The sequence below is a fragment of the Chiloscyllium plagiosum genome, chromosome 21 (assembly GCF_004010195.1).
Source record: "Chiloscyllium plagiosum isolate BGI_BamShark_2017 chromosome 21, ASM401019v2, whole genome shotgun sequence".
NCBI classification, from domain to species: domain Eukaryota; kingdom Metazoa; phylum Chordata; class Chondrichthyes; order Orectolobiformes; family Hemiscylliidae; genus Chiloscyllium; species Chiloscyllium plagiosum.
This window is the reverse complement of record NC_057730.1, coordinates 18,941,732-18,956,055: the sequence shown is the minus strand read 5'-3', so window position 1 is coordinate 18,956,055 and position 14,324 is coordinate 18,941,732. Positions and strand designations below refer to the sequence as shown.

At 37.8% G+C, this 14,324-nt stretch overlaps 1 protein-coding gene across 2 annotated transcripts in view; it reads right to left on the bottom strand.

Annotated features, from left to right (window-relative positions):
- Positions 1-442: 442 nt before the first annotated feature.
- The window catches only part of tecpr1a (tectonin beta-propeller repeat containing 1a), a 74,204-nt gene continuing 60,322 nt past the window's right edge, over positions 443-14,324 (bottom strand). For both annotated transcript variants that reach the window (XM_043711359.1, XM_043711360.1), the window contains 5 exons: positions 12,005-12,140; positions 11,261-11,353; positions 9,844-9,950; positions 3,690-3,809; positions 443-2,761 (listed from right to left, as the gene is read on the bottom strand). In XM_043711359.1, the coding sequence (XP_043567294.1) occupies positions 2,606-2,761; positions 3,690-3,809; positions 9,844-9,950; positions 11,261-11,353; positions 12,005-12,140 (612 nt within the window). In that variant the 3' untranslated portion in view covers positions 443-2,605. The remainder of the gene's footprint in view (positions 2,762-3,689; positions 3,810-9,843; positions 9,951-11,260; positions 11,354-12,004; positions 12,141-14,324) is intronic.

Below are 14,324 nucleotides of genomic sequence, written 5' to 3'. Positions count from 1 at the left end.
TGGCTTTTCCACTAATACATTCCCAAACACAGGTGGTATGTACCATAGCAGACATTCTATAAGACCATATGACATTGGAGCAGAAATTAGGCCATTCAGCCAGAGTCTGCTCCGCCATTCAATCATGGCTGATAAGTTTCTCAACCCAATTCTCCCGCTTTCTCCCAGTAACCCTATCTATTGCAATCTTAAATATACTCAGTGACCTAGCTTCCACAGCCTTCTTTGGTAATGAATTCAATAGATCCACCACTCTCTGGCTGAAAAGATTTTCTCCTTATCTCTGTTCTAAAAAGTCTTCCCTTTACTCTAAAGCTGTGCCCTTGGGTCCTAGTCTCTCAGAGGGCCAGTACCTCCTTCCTGAGATATGGGGCCCAAAACTGTGCACATACTCCAAATGTAGTCTGACTATTAGAGCCTCAGAAGTACATCCCTGCTTTTACATTCAAGTCCTCTTAAAATAATTGCCATCATTGCATTTCCCTTCCTAACTACTGACTCAATCTGCAAGTTTACTTTGAGAGAATTCTAGACTAAAACCCCTAAGTCTCTTTGGACTTCAGACTTCCGAATTTTCACCCCATTTAGAAAATAGTCCATGCCTCTATTTGCCACCAAAGTGCACGATCTCACTTGTCCACATTGTACTCCATGTGCCAATTCTTTGCCCAGTCTCCTAACCTGTCCACATCCTTCTGCAGCCTCCCCACTTCCTCAATGCTACCTGTCCCTCTACCTATCTTTGTATCATCTGCATAGTTCCCTGTAACTATGCAACTGTTCCTTTTATCTGTCCTGTTTTCAGTATGTTTTAACAAGGTTTAATTTCTTTGTGAGCTGAAATGTTCAAGGTTTCCAATGTGTGTTGCATGTTATTTTCCAAACTGGGTTTGTAATGTAGAGTTTATGGGTCAGTAGTTCAAAAGGACAGGTTGTTCCTACCGCACTGATCTCATCCTTTTTAACATACAGTGCTTAGGCATTTCAATGCCACAAGATGAACCATTGTAAAATATCCTCCAACTATTAATAAAACATCCTGTGTGAACAAACTTGTGATTTAGCAGCAATATCACATCTACCATTCCCAGTTGCTGTTGCTTTGCCATCTACTCCTGGAGCACACTTTCCTGCAGCAAGTCTCCAATCCTGACTCTAGAAAAATTTTACATGTAAGCTCAAAGAGTAAAGGTGTGATTTTAATATGTGGCAGCTGGTTGCATTGAACTGAAGTCACTGGAAAGCAAAATTGGGCCAGCTGTAATTAGAGAAGCAGATATAAATGGATAATGAAGTTGTAAATAGAGAGCTTTAAAATAGGAGGCAAATGGGGGCAAAAGTTGGTGGAGGATATAAATTTGGGATATTATAGTAGGTATCTAGAAGTGGATGGTGGTGTAAATTAGAGTAGGGTGTTAATGGTTGTGGTTGTTAAATATAGGGGCGTTTAATGGGGAGGGGAGAATTAGTGGCTGTTGTAAATGAAGCAGGGTGTAAAAATTGGGCACAGAGTAATTCAGGCAAATTTATATAAATAAAATACAAATATAAATATGAAACTATAAGTCAACAAGTTTTAATAACCTTCAGGGGAGTCCGTTATTGGAAGAGAAAATGCAGAAAAAAGTCACCCATAAATCTAATAGGGAATTTCAAATAAATTTCTTTCCCCAGAGAATGCTGAGAATGTGGAACCTGCAACATGGAGCCAGATAACAGATGCATTTAGAGTAAATAAAGGAATAGAGGTTGAGATGAAGTGGGACAGGAGGTGGTTCTTGGGTAGTGCATAGACCAGTAATTCTGAATGGCTCATTCTGTGCTATTCATTCCATGTAAAGATGAAGATAATATTTGAGTATAAATCTACCAATCTCTCATTGTAACAACAGTGATTTTTCTGTGAAACTTTCTATCATAATCCAATCATCACCCCATCATCTCCCTGCTAGTTAGTATCAAGACAACTGGATTTTACAACTAATGGTTTTGGGTTCAATCAAATATTTAAAGGTGGCACTGGTTCTCAGTTAGTTCAGGAACAATGTAAGAATCTACTGGATCAGAAAAAAAATTGCTAATCAGGGATCAAGACAATGCATGGCAATTAATTTTTACAGATTTACAGGCGGTATGCCAGTTGTCCCATACATGTCAGTGTGATGATGTTAACAGAACCACTGTCTGATCCAGTAGGAGACACTGTCCTTAAATTATTTAGATTAATGCATTGTTGGGCTTTCAGTCCTGGAAAAAGACTGAATTACACATGTAACACAGTCTGATTAACATGAAATTGGTATGGAATGCAACATATTGAGTTGGATTGCGAACATTTAAGCATTGCACAGTTTGAAGTAACTGCACAGGTGCTCAATTTCCCACAAAGTGAGAACCTTTTCTCTGTGAAAAGTGCAGTACAACTGGAGTGACAGCGAAGCACTACTAATGGAGAAACATTACAAGAATATTCTACTTATTTACGATAGGAAACAGTCTCAGATGATTTACAGAAGATCAGTACCAAACTGATAACACCGCCAAATAGAATACACAACAATTAAAGTACAAATTGTCAGCAGTTAACAGCATGTCCATTAAGTTCCTATTGTTCACTGACTATTAAATTGCCTCTGGAATTATCACCAACAGTTCCATCTTGGTTAGGCAAATTCATTGGTGCATTATCAGATGCCATAGAAACAGGATTATGAGAAGTTTCCATGGAGTTTGCTCTGATTGTAATATGGTCCCAGCCACCCTTTAAAAAGAGAATTTCATGTTAACTTAGTGGAACATACCTTACAGTATGACATTCAAACTTAAATCGCATGTAGTTAAGGATAATTAAAGTTGTTTTATTCTGTTGATGAATTAAAATTGTGGTGTTTTCAAACATTTTAAACAGACCCTTAGAGAAACAGGCCATTTGGGTCATCATGCCTTTGCTGGTTCTTTGTTGAAAGAGCTATTTCAATACTTCCAGTCTCCAACCTCTACCTCTTCCCCAGATGTCCGCAAAACCTTTTCAAGTATTTATCAATCTCCTTTTTGCTTCTTTGTAAATGTTTTACTTTGAAAGTAAGAGCTTTGTTGTCAAAAAGTGAAAGGGGAAATCAGAAAGAGGCCCACATCTTTCCAAATAAATTCTTGTAATCCAAGGGGACCAATTTTAAAAAAATTGTTAACAATACTAAAATTCAACAATTCAAATAATCGGAGTAGGGAAAGGCAGAATGTTAATGAGCTCAATTTCAGTTCTCAAAGTTCTGCCAAGCTCTTTTTGAACAATAGCATGAGGCAACTATGAAGAAATGAGGTGCATGGTTTACAGTAAAGTGATTGCTGATAGGTAGATAAATTCTAGAGGAGATTTTAGAAAAGAAGTAATCTAACATTTAAAAAGAATTTAGAAAATTATGATAAATGGGTAAAGAGATGCTTTAACAATTTTCATACGAGATTTGTGGAAGTGACTTTAATAATAGATCTCAACTGCTTAAACCACTGAAAAACTAATAGAAATTATATCATGGACCTCAAAGCTTCTCGTGTATTTCTGAACTGAATATTAGAAACTTGTACATTTAATTAAACATCATGTTAAAAGGAAATGTTCCAGATATATATCTTATTTATGATGATTACATATAAATTACTCCTATGACATTTACAACTTGTTCACTTACTCCAATACCGTAGTCCCAACCGCTACCGATGGGCTCTCGTGGCTGGACACCCATTCGATGACACACCGTGCCACAACTCAAGCTCTGGCTGCCCTGAACTTTATCAGCAACTATCCAAACCTGTATCAGACACAATAGTATATGTACTGTTGGTTACATTAATCTGAATTAACGGTCAGCAGCATTGTTATGAAGTTGAAGGCATGTACTGTACCTTTAAGAGAGAGTGGAAGCTATTTTGCACTGAGAACTTACAAGCATCTGTCATGTGACTGCCTAGCAGGCTCAGAGTATACAAGAAAATTGAAAATATGTAACATGTGGCTGTGAAACAAATACCTGAGTTTTGGTTACTATGTTTTCACAACAGTTTGAATTGAACTAATCAGTTTACATTATGCCCCAAGATACTAAAACTCAATCAAATTTGAATTTTATGTTTTGCCACATCAAACCAATGAGACAGTCTGATGTTTGGGGTATAAATAAGCAGACATTTTGAGAGTTAGCCAGAGAGAAACAGCGACCAACTGCCATTGCTAGAATACCAGCCAGGAAAACACTCTTTATTAAAAGTACCTTTTTTCATATGAAATATTTTTTCAGCAGAAGACTGAAGATGACCCAGGGAGATCTACAGCCAGAGGAAGGACGACACTGGAGAAGATAGATGCTGTCTGGTTTTTAAATTAAGTTGATGTAATTTTAATACGGGTGATTATTGGAACAGTATATTGTTATAGAGTTGGAGGCAGATAACAAGCAGTTAGGAGAAAGGAGGCTTAGAGTTGTAAATAGTTGTTGTTTAATGTTTACTTTTAGATTTAAACAATAAATTGATATTTTTTCTTTAAATAGTGGAATTTGGGTGTTCTCTGTCACTCATATTTTAACAGATTACGAGGAGAGGTGAGCTTTTCTGGGTAGTTGGTTTAATTAGCAGAGGGGTTCACCGTTGTGTTGTAACACTCTTCAGTAGCACATCAATAACAATTTGCAGTTAAACAGCACCTTGATGGGAATCTATCCCATGGTTACACAGGAATGATCAACAAAGAAAATCTGTTGCAAACTACAAAGATATTAGGCTAAGTGATCAAATGTTTGGTTGAAAGATACAGGTTAAAGAGTTATCTTAATAGAAGAAAAAGGAATTTGAGGATGGTATTTAAGAGCTGAGAACTAGACAGATGAATTAAAATCAAGTATGTTCAAGAGGTCAGAATTGGAAGAGTGTAGAGATACTTTAGGCAGTTGCAAAAATATGGAGGAAGGTGAGACAATGGCAGGAGTGAGACGATAGAAGGATTTGAAAAGAGCAAGAAAGAGAATTTTAAAATTGAGATGATACTGAATTGGGGTCAAATGTATATTCTGTTAATGGAAAAGTTAAGTAAATTCGATATACTTATGCTCATGTCTTTCTGGCAGAAAGTGTTAAATAAGATTCTATTCATTGAAGTTTTAAATGCAGAATATGAATATTCAATAATATTGGATATTTATTCTATACATCGCTAGCAGATTTAAAAAGACCTGATGGAACAGAATAATAACAAACCACACAGTGACATCATCATTCTCATTACTCAGTATCAGTGCATGCTGTATACCTGCAATTGAAGTATTATTTGTTTCATAAGCATAGGAACCAATTTTAACTCTGCCTAAATGAATTGGTTTTGAATGAATTAAAATAGGTTCCATATAACTTTTAATTCATCAATTAAAATCCCTATTTAGTTTTCTCCTGAGGATGACATTAATCTTGTGAAGTCACTGTGTTTTTGAGACTTGGTGCAGGTTAAGATTATCTTTGATTTTACATCTTTTCCAATCAACAGCTTCCCAAGAATCCAGATGATACTCACAGAAAAAGGTTTCTGTGCTTTTGCTATCTTAGGAATTCAGGTGGTGAAGGGAATTCAGGTGGCCATTCTTTAAGATTCTCAGGGATATGAGGAGATGATGTCTGAGAAACGTTCTTCTGATTAGTTCTTGAGTCATTATAAGGCAACTGATAGAAGATTCAAAAGGTCAAGTGGTGACCTGGTGATCTGGACACAAGGAGTTTTACTATGAGAATCTATTCTTAGTAACCGGTGATAATACTCCATATACTGATCCCGATGACCAGAACATTCCTTAAAGTATAGGAAATGAAAATCAGATGTATAAAAATAGACCTGCATAAGTTATAAGAATTCCTTAAGTCCTTAAGGAAACTTGCTGTCTTTACCCAGGTCTGGACCTATATCGGACTCTGGTCCTCAGTGTGCTTGATTCTCATCTATCATTTACACTGGTCTATAATCTACAATTGCCATTAAGTTGTTTGGTTCAAGAAGGCATCTTACCATCCTTTTTGAGAGTAAATAGAAATACCAAGAAGGCCCACATTCTCAAGAATTACTGCTAAAAATTGTTTCGGGAGTGCTAAATATCTGGAGAAATAGGATCTGTTTAATTTGACATAATTTAAAGATCATACAGTATACTGAGCAACTTGGGAAATGTTTGAAAGTCCAAATTTAAAATATTGAATAGATTAATCATTCATTCAACATTTCAGGACAGCAATGCTGGAGAGAGGGTATGATGACCTTGAAAATATGGCACTGGAATTACTTAATCAAACAGTGGGTCAGGTTTATCCATTCTGCAGTCCATGTTAAAATCCAGGCAACAACAACTTGTATTTATATAGCATCTTTAATGCAGCAAAATATCCCTGGCACATCAAACAAAGTTTGTCAGAAAATCACAGAGATATATTAAGACAGGTAAGGTCACCATTGTCCCAGTTGACCATAGGGGTTAATTCTCATTACAGAGATGACTGCTGGTGCTTTAATCTGAGGGTCAACCACACCTCAACCAAGGTGAGACCTTCATAGCGACCTCAGCTGGTATGGCAACTGAACCTGGGCTGTTGGCATCACTCTGTATCAGAAACCATGATTCCAGTCAAGTGAGATAACTGATGTCCAATTATTAATAGGAAAGAAACCCAATGTGCAACAGATCAGAATTGAAGGTTCTGAGATATGTTGGAGAGGTGCATAGCAGGAGGAGATCACAGAAACAATGCAGAGAGAACTGAACTTGTAGAATGTTTACTCATAAGATCCCCTGGTTAGCAATGAGTTCTGTCGTGCTGAGAAAGTGGTTTTAGCAAGGTATAGAAGTCAAAATATAATGCCTTATCCATCTTGTACACCTGGGCTAAACTCAGTATCCCTAGAAAACAGATAATTGTGACACAGAAAAGTCTTAGAGATTTTTTTTCTTCACAATTCTATTTATGTCTACTGATGCAGAGGTTCAGAGCTGTCAGCAAAAGGACCTTACTCATTATCCTCTGAAAGCACAAAAAGAGTTGCATGCCTCTGAACATACTTTAGCATTGTTGCACTGGAGGTGAAAAACGGTTTATATTCTGGCTGATGTAAAGCTAACAATTTAGAGTTGTTAGAAACAATCATAGCAGTGTCAGGAACTTTGGAACATTGTCAAAAATGTGACTGAAATTCTCCACCTTGCAGTCAAAATGTTTGCAACAATGGGAAGCAAAGAAAGAAGTAAAATATGCTAGATACCAAATCTGATTTAAACAGAAAATACTGGAAAAACACAACACGTCAACAGCAACTGTGTACAAAGAAACACAGCTAACTTCAATGTGGTCTCCACATTACAAAAAGAAGAAAGAAGCACTGGAGAAAGTACAAAAAAACTGTTGAAGTCCGATGCCAGAGTGGTGAGCTTACAACAACCAGGAATGACTGAACATTTTATAGCTCTTTTCACCAGAAAGAAATGACTGAGGGGTGACCTATTTGAAGTTTTATCATTTTGCTAGAAGAAATATAGATAAATTATTTTCACCTATGGAGGAGATCAAAATTTGAGGCTATAAACAGAAAACTGATAATCCAACAGGGAATTTAGAACATAGAACATAGAAGAATACAGCGCAGTACAGGCCCTTTGGCCCTCGATGTTGCACCGATCCAAGCCCACCTAACCTATACTAACCCACTATCCTCCATATACCTATCCAATGCCCGCTTAAATGCCCATAAAGAGGGAGAGTCCACCACTGCTACTGGCAGGGCATTCCATGAACTTACGACTCGCTGAGTGAAGAACCTACCCCTAACTTCAGTCCTATATCTACCCCCCCTTAATTTAAAGCTATGCCCCCTTGTAATACCCGACTCCATACGCGGGAAAAGGTTCACACTGTCAACCCTATCTAACCCCCTAATCATCTTGTACACCTCAATCAAGTCACCCCTAAACCGTCTTTTCTCTAATGAAAACAGCCCCAAGTGTCTCAGTCTTTCCTCATACGATCTTCCTTCCATACCAGGCAACATCCTGGTAAACCTCCTCTGCACCCGTTCCAGTGCCTCCACGTCCTTCCTATAGTATGGCGACCAAAACTGCACACAATTTAGGAGACACCTTTATAGCCACAGAATGGTGTGAATGTGGAACTTACTACAAACATGGAGTGGGGGAAGTGAATAGCAAAAGTGAATTTGAGGAGAAGCTAAATGAAAACAACGGAGAAAGGTATGCTGAGGAGGTTAGATCAGGCTTGTCAAACCTTTTTTGCATGGTGAGGGTAGACATATTTTAATTTTTCTCTCACTCTGGGGGCCAGTGACTAAAGGTACAAAAGTAAATACGAATTTCAGAATAAAATTCCAATCAATAATTTGACAATTTAAAATGAGTAATTAGTTAAATTGGCCTTTAAAACGTGCTATTATGCAGAGCCAACTAATTGTTTTGCCTTCATGTTTAAGAAGCAGAGCTAAATGAGAGGCAGATTATGTCCAAAGTCTTATTCACCAGGGAAGGAGAAGAGGAAAGAATAGGTGACTAGCTAAAGCTTAATGAATACTGATCTTGCTCTCATGCCTTATGGTGCATACTTTGAATTGGCCTCAGAATTCATGCAAATATGGGTGTGGGAAGCAACCCTCCAGCCTGCTTTATGCAGGTGCTTTTGACAAACGAGCAAGAAGAGGAGGAGGAATAAGAAGGTACGGGGGATGGAGAAGGAGAAATAATGAAGGAGGAGGGTAGGACTAAGTATAGCTAAGTCTCAGGGATCACAAAATCATCTTCTCCTGCACTGTTCCACTTTCCCTCCTTCCCTGGCTCCACACTTCCCTTTTGCCTTCACCTGCACCTCTCTCTTTCTCGCTCTTGACTGAACCCCCTCTCTTCGCTTCCCACAATTGTTCCTCCTTCAGCTTCTCTCAATCATTCCCTCTCCCTCCTTCAGTTGCATATGATTCTTCCCCACCTCACTCATTCTCTCCCTCTCTTTTTCAGTTGCAAAGCTCATAGGTTTGCAGGCCCATTCCAACACCTTCAGTGAGATCCTTCAGGTGTCCAGGTACTTGCATGGGAAGGACTGAATCATCTTCTTTGACTCGCTTGCTGACTCGGAACCTCACTTCCTGCGCACATCTAGGAGAGTCATTTTATGCACACTCGTCTGACAGATGTCCCACCTTTGGACTCTGTCCTCCCCCTCAAGCAGACCTCTGCTAATGCTGATGTCATTCATGTTGTGTAGGCCTCAGCCTAGCCTTAGTGACTCCTTTCTTCACAGCACTCGCTCTTCCAATTAGAGGTTGTATGTCTTCCCCATTTACTGCTTGTAAATTAACCTACCATCAGCAAATGCAAGCGATAAACAGCATCTGATTGGAGGCGCATCTCCTTGGAGAATCTTTAAGCTCTGTTTCCTGAATTTTGAATCCTGGTGGTTGGCTGGATAGAACCCTTCATGGTGTGCCCCAAGGACTGCCTCTTGGACAAGTCATAGTGGGGTGGCAGGAGGCTTTGGTAAACCATAAACACAGTCATAGACCAATTGGAATGATAGGCCAATTTCTGTGCTATAAACAACAATATAATTCGATGTAAACAGTTCAATTTCAAGATCTTTCATCAGAACATTTCACTCAGATCCAATGAAAGGACATCAACTTGAAAAGTTAACTTTGTTTTTCTCTCCTGTCTGACCTATGGAATGTTTTCCAGCATTTTCTGGAGGTTAAATGAATTCTGCTTCTGGTATGGAATATAAACAATGTCAACTGAGGTTGACACATAACCAAGCACTAACCTGATCAAGAGGACCTACAGACACTTTGCGAACATTAGTAGAAACATGCTGCCAGCACGATCCTTGAGGATAACTTGGAGAAATACCTTGGCGAAACCACAAATTACCTAAAGAAAGAGCAGCAATAATTTAGCAATACTCAACTCTTAATCATGTAGAATAATCATGTTCAGTAAAATCTTCGTCTTGTAAATAAACCAAAATTAAAAATATTTTCTACTGATCCCTTTTTAATTTTCTTTAACTTAAAGAAAATTATTTATGTTACTGCCGAGAAAGGTAGTGGAAACAGATTCAGTAACATTCAAAAGGGAAATGGATAAATATTTGAAGGGAATAATTTGCATGTCCATGGAGAAAGATAGGGGAGTGAAAATAATTGGATAAGGCTTTTAAATAATTCCTGATGAAGGGGCTTATGCCTGAAACGTTGATTCTCCTGCTCCTCAGATGCTGCCTGACCGGCTGCGTTTTTCCAACACCACACTCTCGAAGATATGAAACAACCCATTTCTTCTCAAATGCTTGGTCACCTATCCTAATATTTTCTTGTCTGTCATGGTTTCATACTTTGTCTGACACTATTTCTTAGATGTACCTTGAATCATTTAACTATGTTAAAGGTGCTAAATAAATGCAAGATGTTGCTGAATGGAAGTTCTCTAACCAATGCACAGGACTGAAATCACTTATGGGTCAGACCTGGGACAAGATGGCAGACTCATTTCCTGAACGACATAAGTGACTAGGACATTTGACTGGGTTTTACCAATAGTTTTCAAAGATGCTAGTTTATTAATGTATCAGCTCAATGCAATATTGAGGGATAGCACTTAATGTTTTGATCAGGTATTTTATAAACTCATTATTGAGTTTGCTAATTTAAGGTCATAATCACTGCTCCATTTTTTTTGGATAGCAGGTATTGCTAATGATTCTGTTATTACCATTTATGCCTTTTCTGGAATCATTTTTTGTTCTTTACTTGTGCCAGTATCACACCCGTTAGATTTACATTATCTTTAATTCACTTCATCATTTAAGAACTCATGCCTCCTTATCTCCAATTGGTCATTCCTCTACTGGCATAATGTTGATTTCCAACTTTTCTCAATTCTGATATAATGTAATTGACCCAAAATATTAATCCTATTCCTCTTTCCACTAACACTGGCAGCTCTGCAGAGTATTTCTCGAACTCTCTTTTTTATAGCAATATATCAGACTGTTTAGAAAAACATTGCTATTTCACATGATGGGATTTGAACTTGACCTCTGCCTTGTACATCCAAGATCAGCAGATTCACATTCCAAATGTCTACATACTAATCATGTTACTAAACAAACACAAAATAATAGCTTTATTGCTATTGCCCTTTCATTAGAGTGAAAGTTCGTACAAAGCAAGGCAACTTACCATTTTCATCCACTGTATAAACAGATGTCTGGCCCACAGACACTTGTATCAGCTTCTGTTTGGAAGGGGGTGGAATGTGGTACCAACAATCCCCTAGACAGAAAGACTTGCACTAATATATTATTTTTCACAGTCTCAGATTATCCGAAAGCATTGTATAGTCAATTAAATATTCTGTGTTCAGCCACTATGCAATGCAGGAAGTGTGGCAATCAATTTATGCAAACTTCCACAATTTGACAATGAACAGATAATCTCTTTTGGTAGGTCTTTGGAAGATAAATATTGGCCCTCCTGCACACCATGATGAACTCCTTTGTTCTCCTTCAAAACAGTGGATGTGGGATCATGAGGGCAGATGGAGTTTCAGAATAGCATCTCATCTGAAAGATAGAACCTCTGCCAACACAGCACACCCACCGGTAGCTGTGTTCAAGTCATCAAAGTGGGCCTTAAATCCACAATGTTCTGACTCAAAGTGATACTCACTAAACTATTGTTGAAATCAAGAAAAAGGGTATTACACTACTTATCAACAGAATTCCAAAAAATCAGGATTATAGTAGGTTTCAATTACTTTGTTATCTCAAACACAAACTTAGTTATGAATAAGTTTAAAAAAAAGACTGTCAAGTTCTTTAAAATAAATCTGACTGTATCAGGAATCCAGATGCAATAAATCTAAAATTACTCAAAAAAGAATGACCACTTTGTAGGATTTCAGCCTCTGAGGTATGAATTTACCTGTAGGATTTTGTGGAGAGACAGAACCACGGTAAAAAGCTGCTCCATCCCTGGCAATGGCCCAAACCTGGTAATAGCCACCGATAGACACTGATGCAAATGGTTGATCTGTACCAATGTGCAGCCATGATAAACCCTGAAAAGAAAGTTAATTACTATGATATTCAATTAATTGCTTTGTACAATGCCACATACAGATAGCTGCTCCTAATTCATTCAATAAGTGAATGGCTAGGCAAGTAACATCAGGAGCACTTATATCCAGGTCAGAAGCCAGGGAAGTAGGGAAAGTGGAACAGTGCGGGAGAAGATGATTTTGTGATCGCTGAGACTGAGCTATACTTAGTTGTACCCTCCTCCAGCTCTTCTTCATTATTTCTCCTCCTCCATCCCCCTGTACCTTCTCAATCCTCCTGAGCAGGTTGGAGTACAAAGTCTAGGCTGACTATCATGACCATACAGTGCTTAGAGACTGCTGCATTAGCGCATGTGCCCCCTTTCAGAAGAGATGTTAAACTTGTTAACTCAATAGTTGTATAAGCTCCCATGGTACAATATAAAGAGATGGTGTGATCTCATATGATCTGGCAGATATTTATTGCTTAACCAATGTCATTAAAACAGTTTATCTGGTTAGCGAGTTTTTGAGAAGAAACCCAAACCTATAAATAGAAAGCAGGAATCATCAGCAATGCTTCGTCCAGAGGCTCACTGAAGATGTTACCTAGTATGGTGATGAAATGTCTGAACATGAACCTTCCAGCTCAGCGAGCAAACCTACATCCAGTTTATCTGGTTATTGTCATATTGCTATTTATAGGAGCTTGCTCTGTTTCCAACAAAAATGACTGCACTTTAAAAGTGGATCATTGGCTGTGTAAAAACACTTTGGGATGTCCTGACTTCAAGATGACTTTCTTTATATACCAGCATGACCAAAAACAGTTGAGCACATTGCTGTTTGTGGGAGTTTAGCCTGCAAAAATGGCTATTGCATTTGCCTATATTTTAGCAATGATTATACTTTTAAAAGAAATTTTGTGCATGAATCCCTTTGAGCTGTCTTGAAACTCACAATCCAATATTTTATAAATGCAAAGGGAAAGTGCATTCCCATACAAAGAGCAGCAGTTAAATGGAATAATCTTCAGTTAAAATGCTTTAAATGGCATATTTAAAAAAATTAATTGCTTGTTGAATAACAAATCTGCAATGGGATTAAAACTCATGGATGTACATGTAGCAATGATCAAATGTGTTATTGCAGTGTTTTGGTTTATTTATTTGAGAGGCTCGTGTTAAGGAAGATAAGTGGTTGGCATGAGCAATACAGGACACAGGATTAAATTCTCCACAGTTCAGCTAATGTTACTTTTTGTGGGAGATGAAGAACAGTAATTTCCAAGTTCTTGTCTCTGATGATGAAATGTCATTGTGGGCAAGATCCACATTATAGTGGATTCAACGGTCCAGGGCAGAAAAGGCACATTGGCCTTAATACTTCCACATTTGCTTCTTCTTTTGAAGATGATCAAAGTAAGTCATTTAAGAATTTCAAATAGGTATTCACTAAAGGTGCAAAAACTCAAAAGAGGTCAGTGAACTGTGGCTGAGAAAGGAAATTAAGGATTGTCTCAGATTAAAAGAAACGGTTTTTAAAGTCGCCAGAATTGGTAATAAATCTGTGAATTGGGAAGATTTTAGAATACAGCAAAAGAAGACAAGAAATTGGTAAGGAAAGGAAGAATAGAATATGAATACAATCTAGAAAATAACATAAGAATGGACTGTAAAAACTTGCTAAAGGGAAGTAAAAAGGAAACACTGAACAAAAAACTGAGAGAACTGTGGATTTTGGAAATCAGAAACAAAAACAGAAATTGCTGGAAAAAACTCCGTAGGTTTGGCAGCATGTGTGGAGAGAAAGCAGAGCTAAAATGTTGGCTCAGCTTTCTCTCCACAGATGCTGTCAAACCTGCTGAAGTTATCCAATGATTTCTGTTTCTGTTAGTAAAAAGGAAATGCTTGGCAAAAGCAAATTAAAAGCAGATTCAGGAGAATTTATAATAGTAGAGAAATGACAGATTGAATGATTACTTTGTGTCTATTTTCGCTGAGAAAGATGAAATAAATCACCCAGAATTATTGATCCAAGTGACTAGAGAGAATGACGAAAGAAAAGCAATTAGTTATTAGTAAGAAGGGTGCACTGGAGAAATTAATGGGGCTAAAAATGAGTAAATCTGTGGCACCTGATACTCTGGAGGTGGGATAAAGATATTGATATTTTGGTAATCATCATCCAAAATTCTATAGGTTC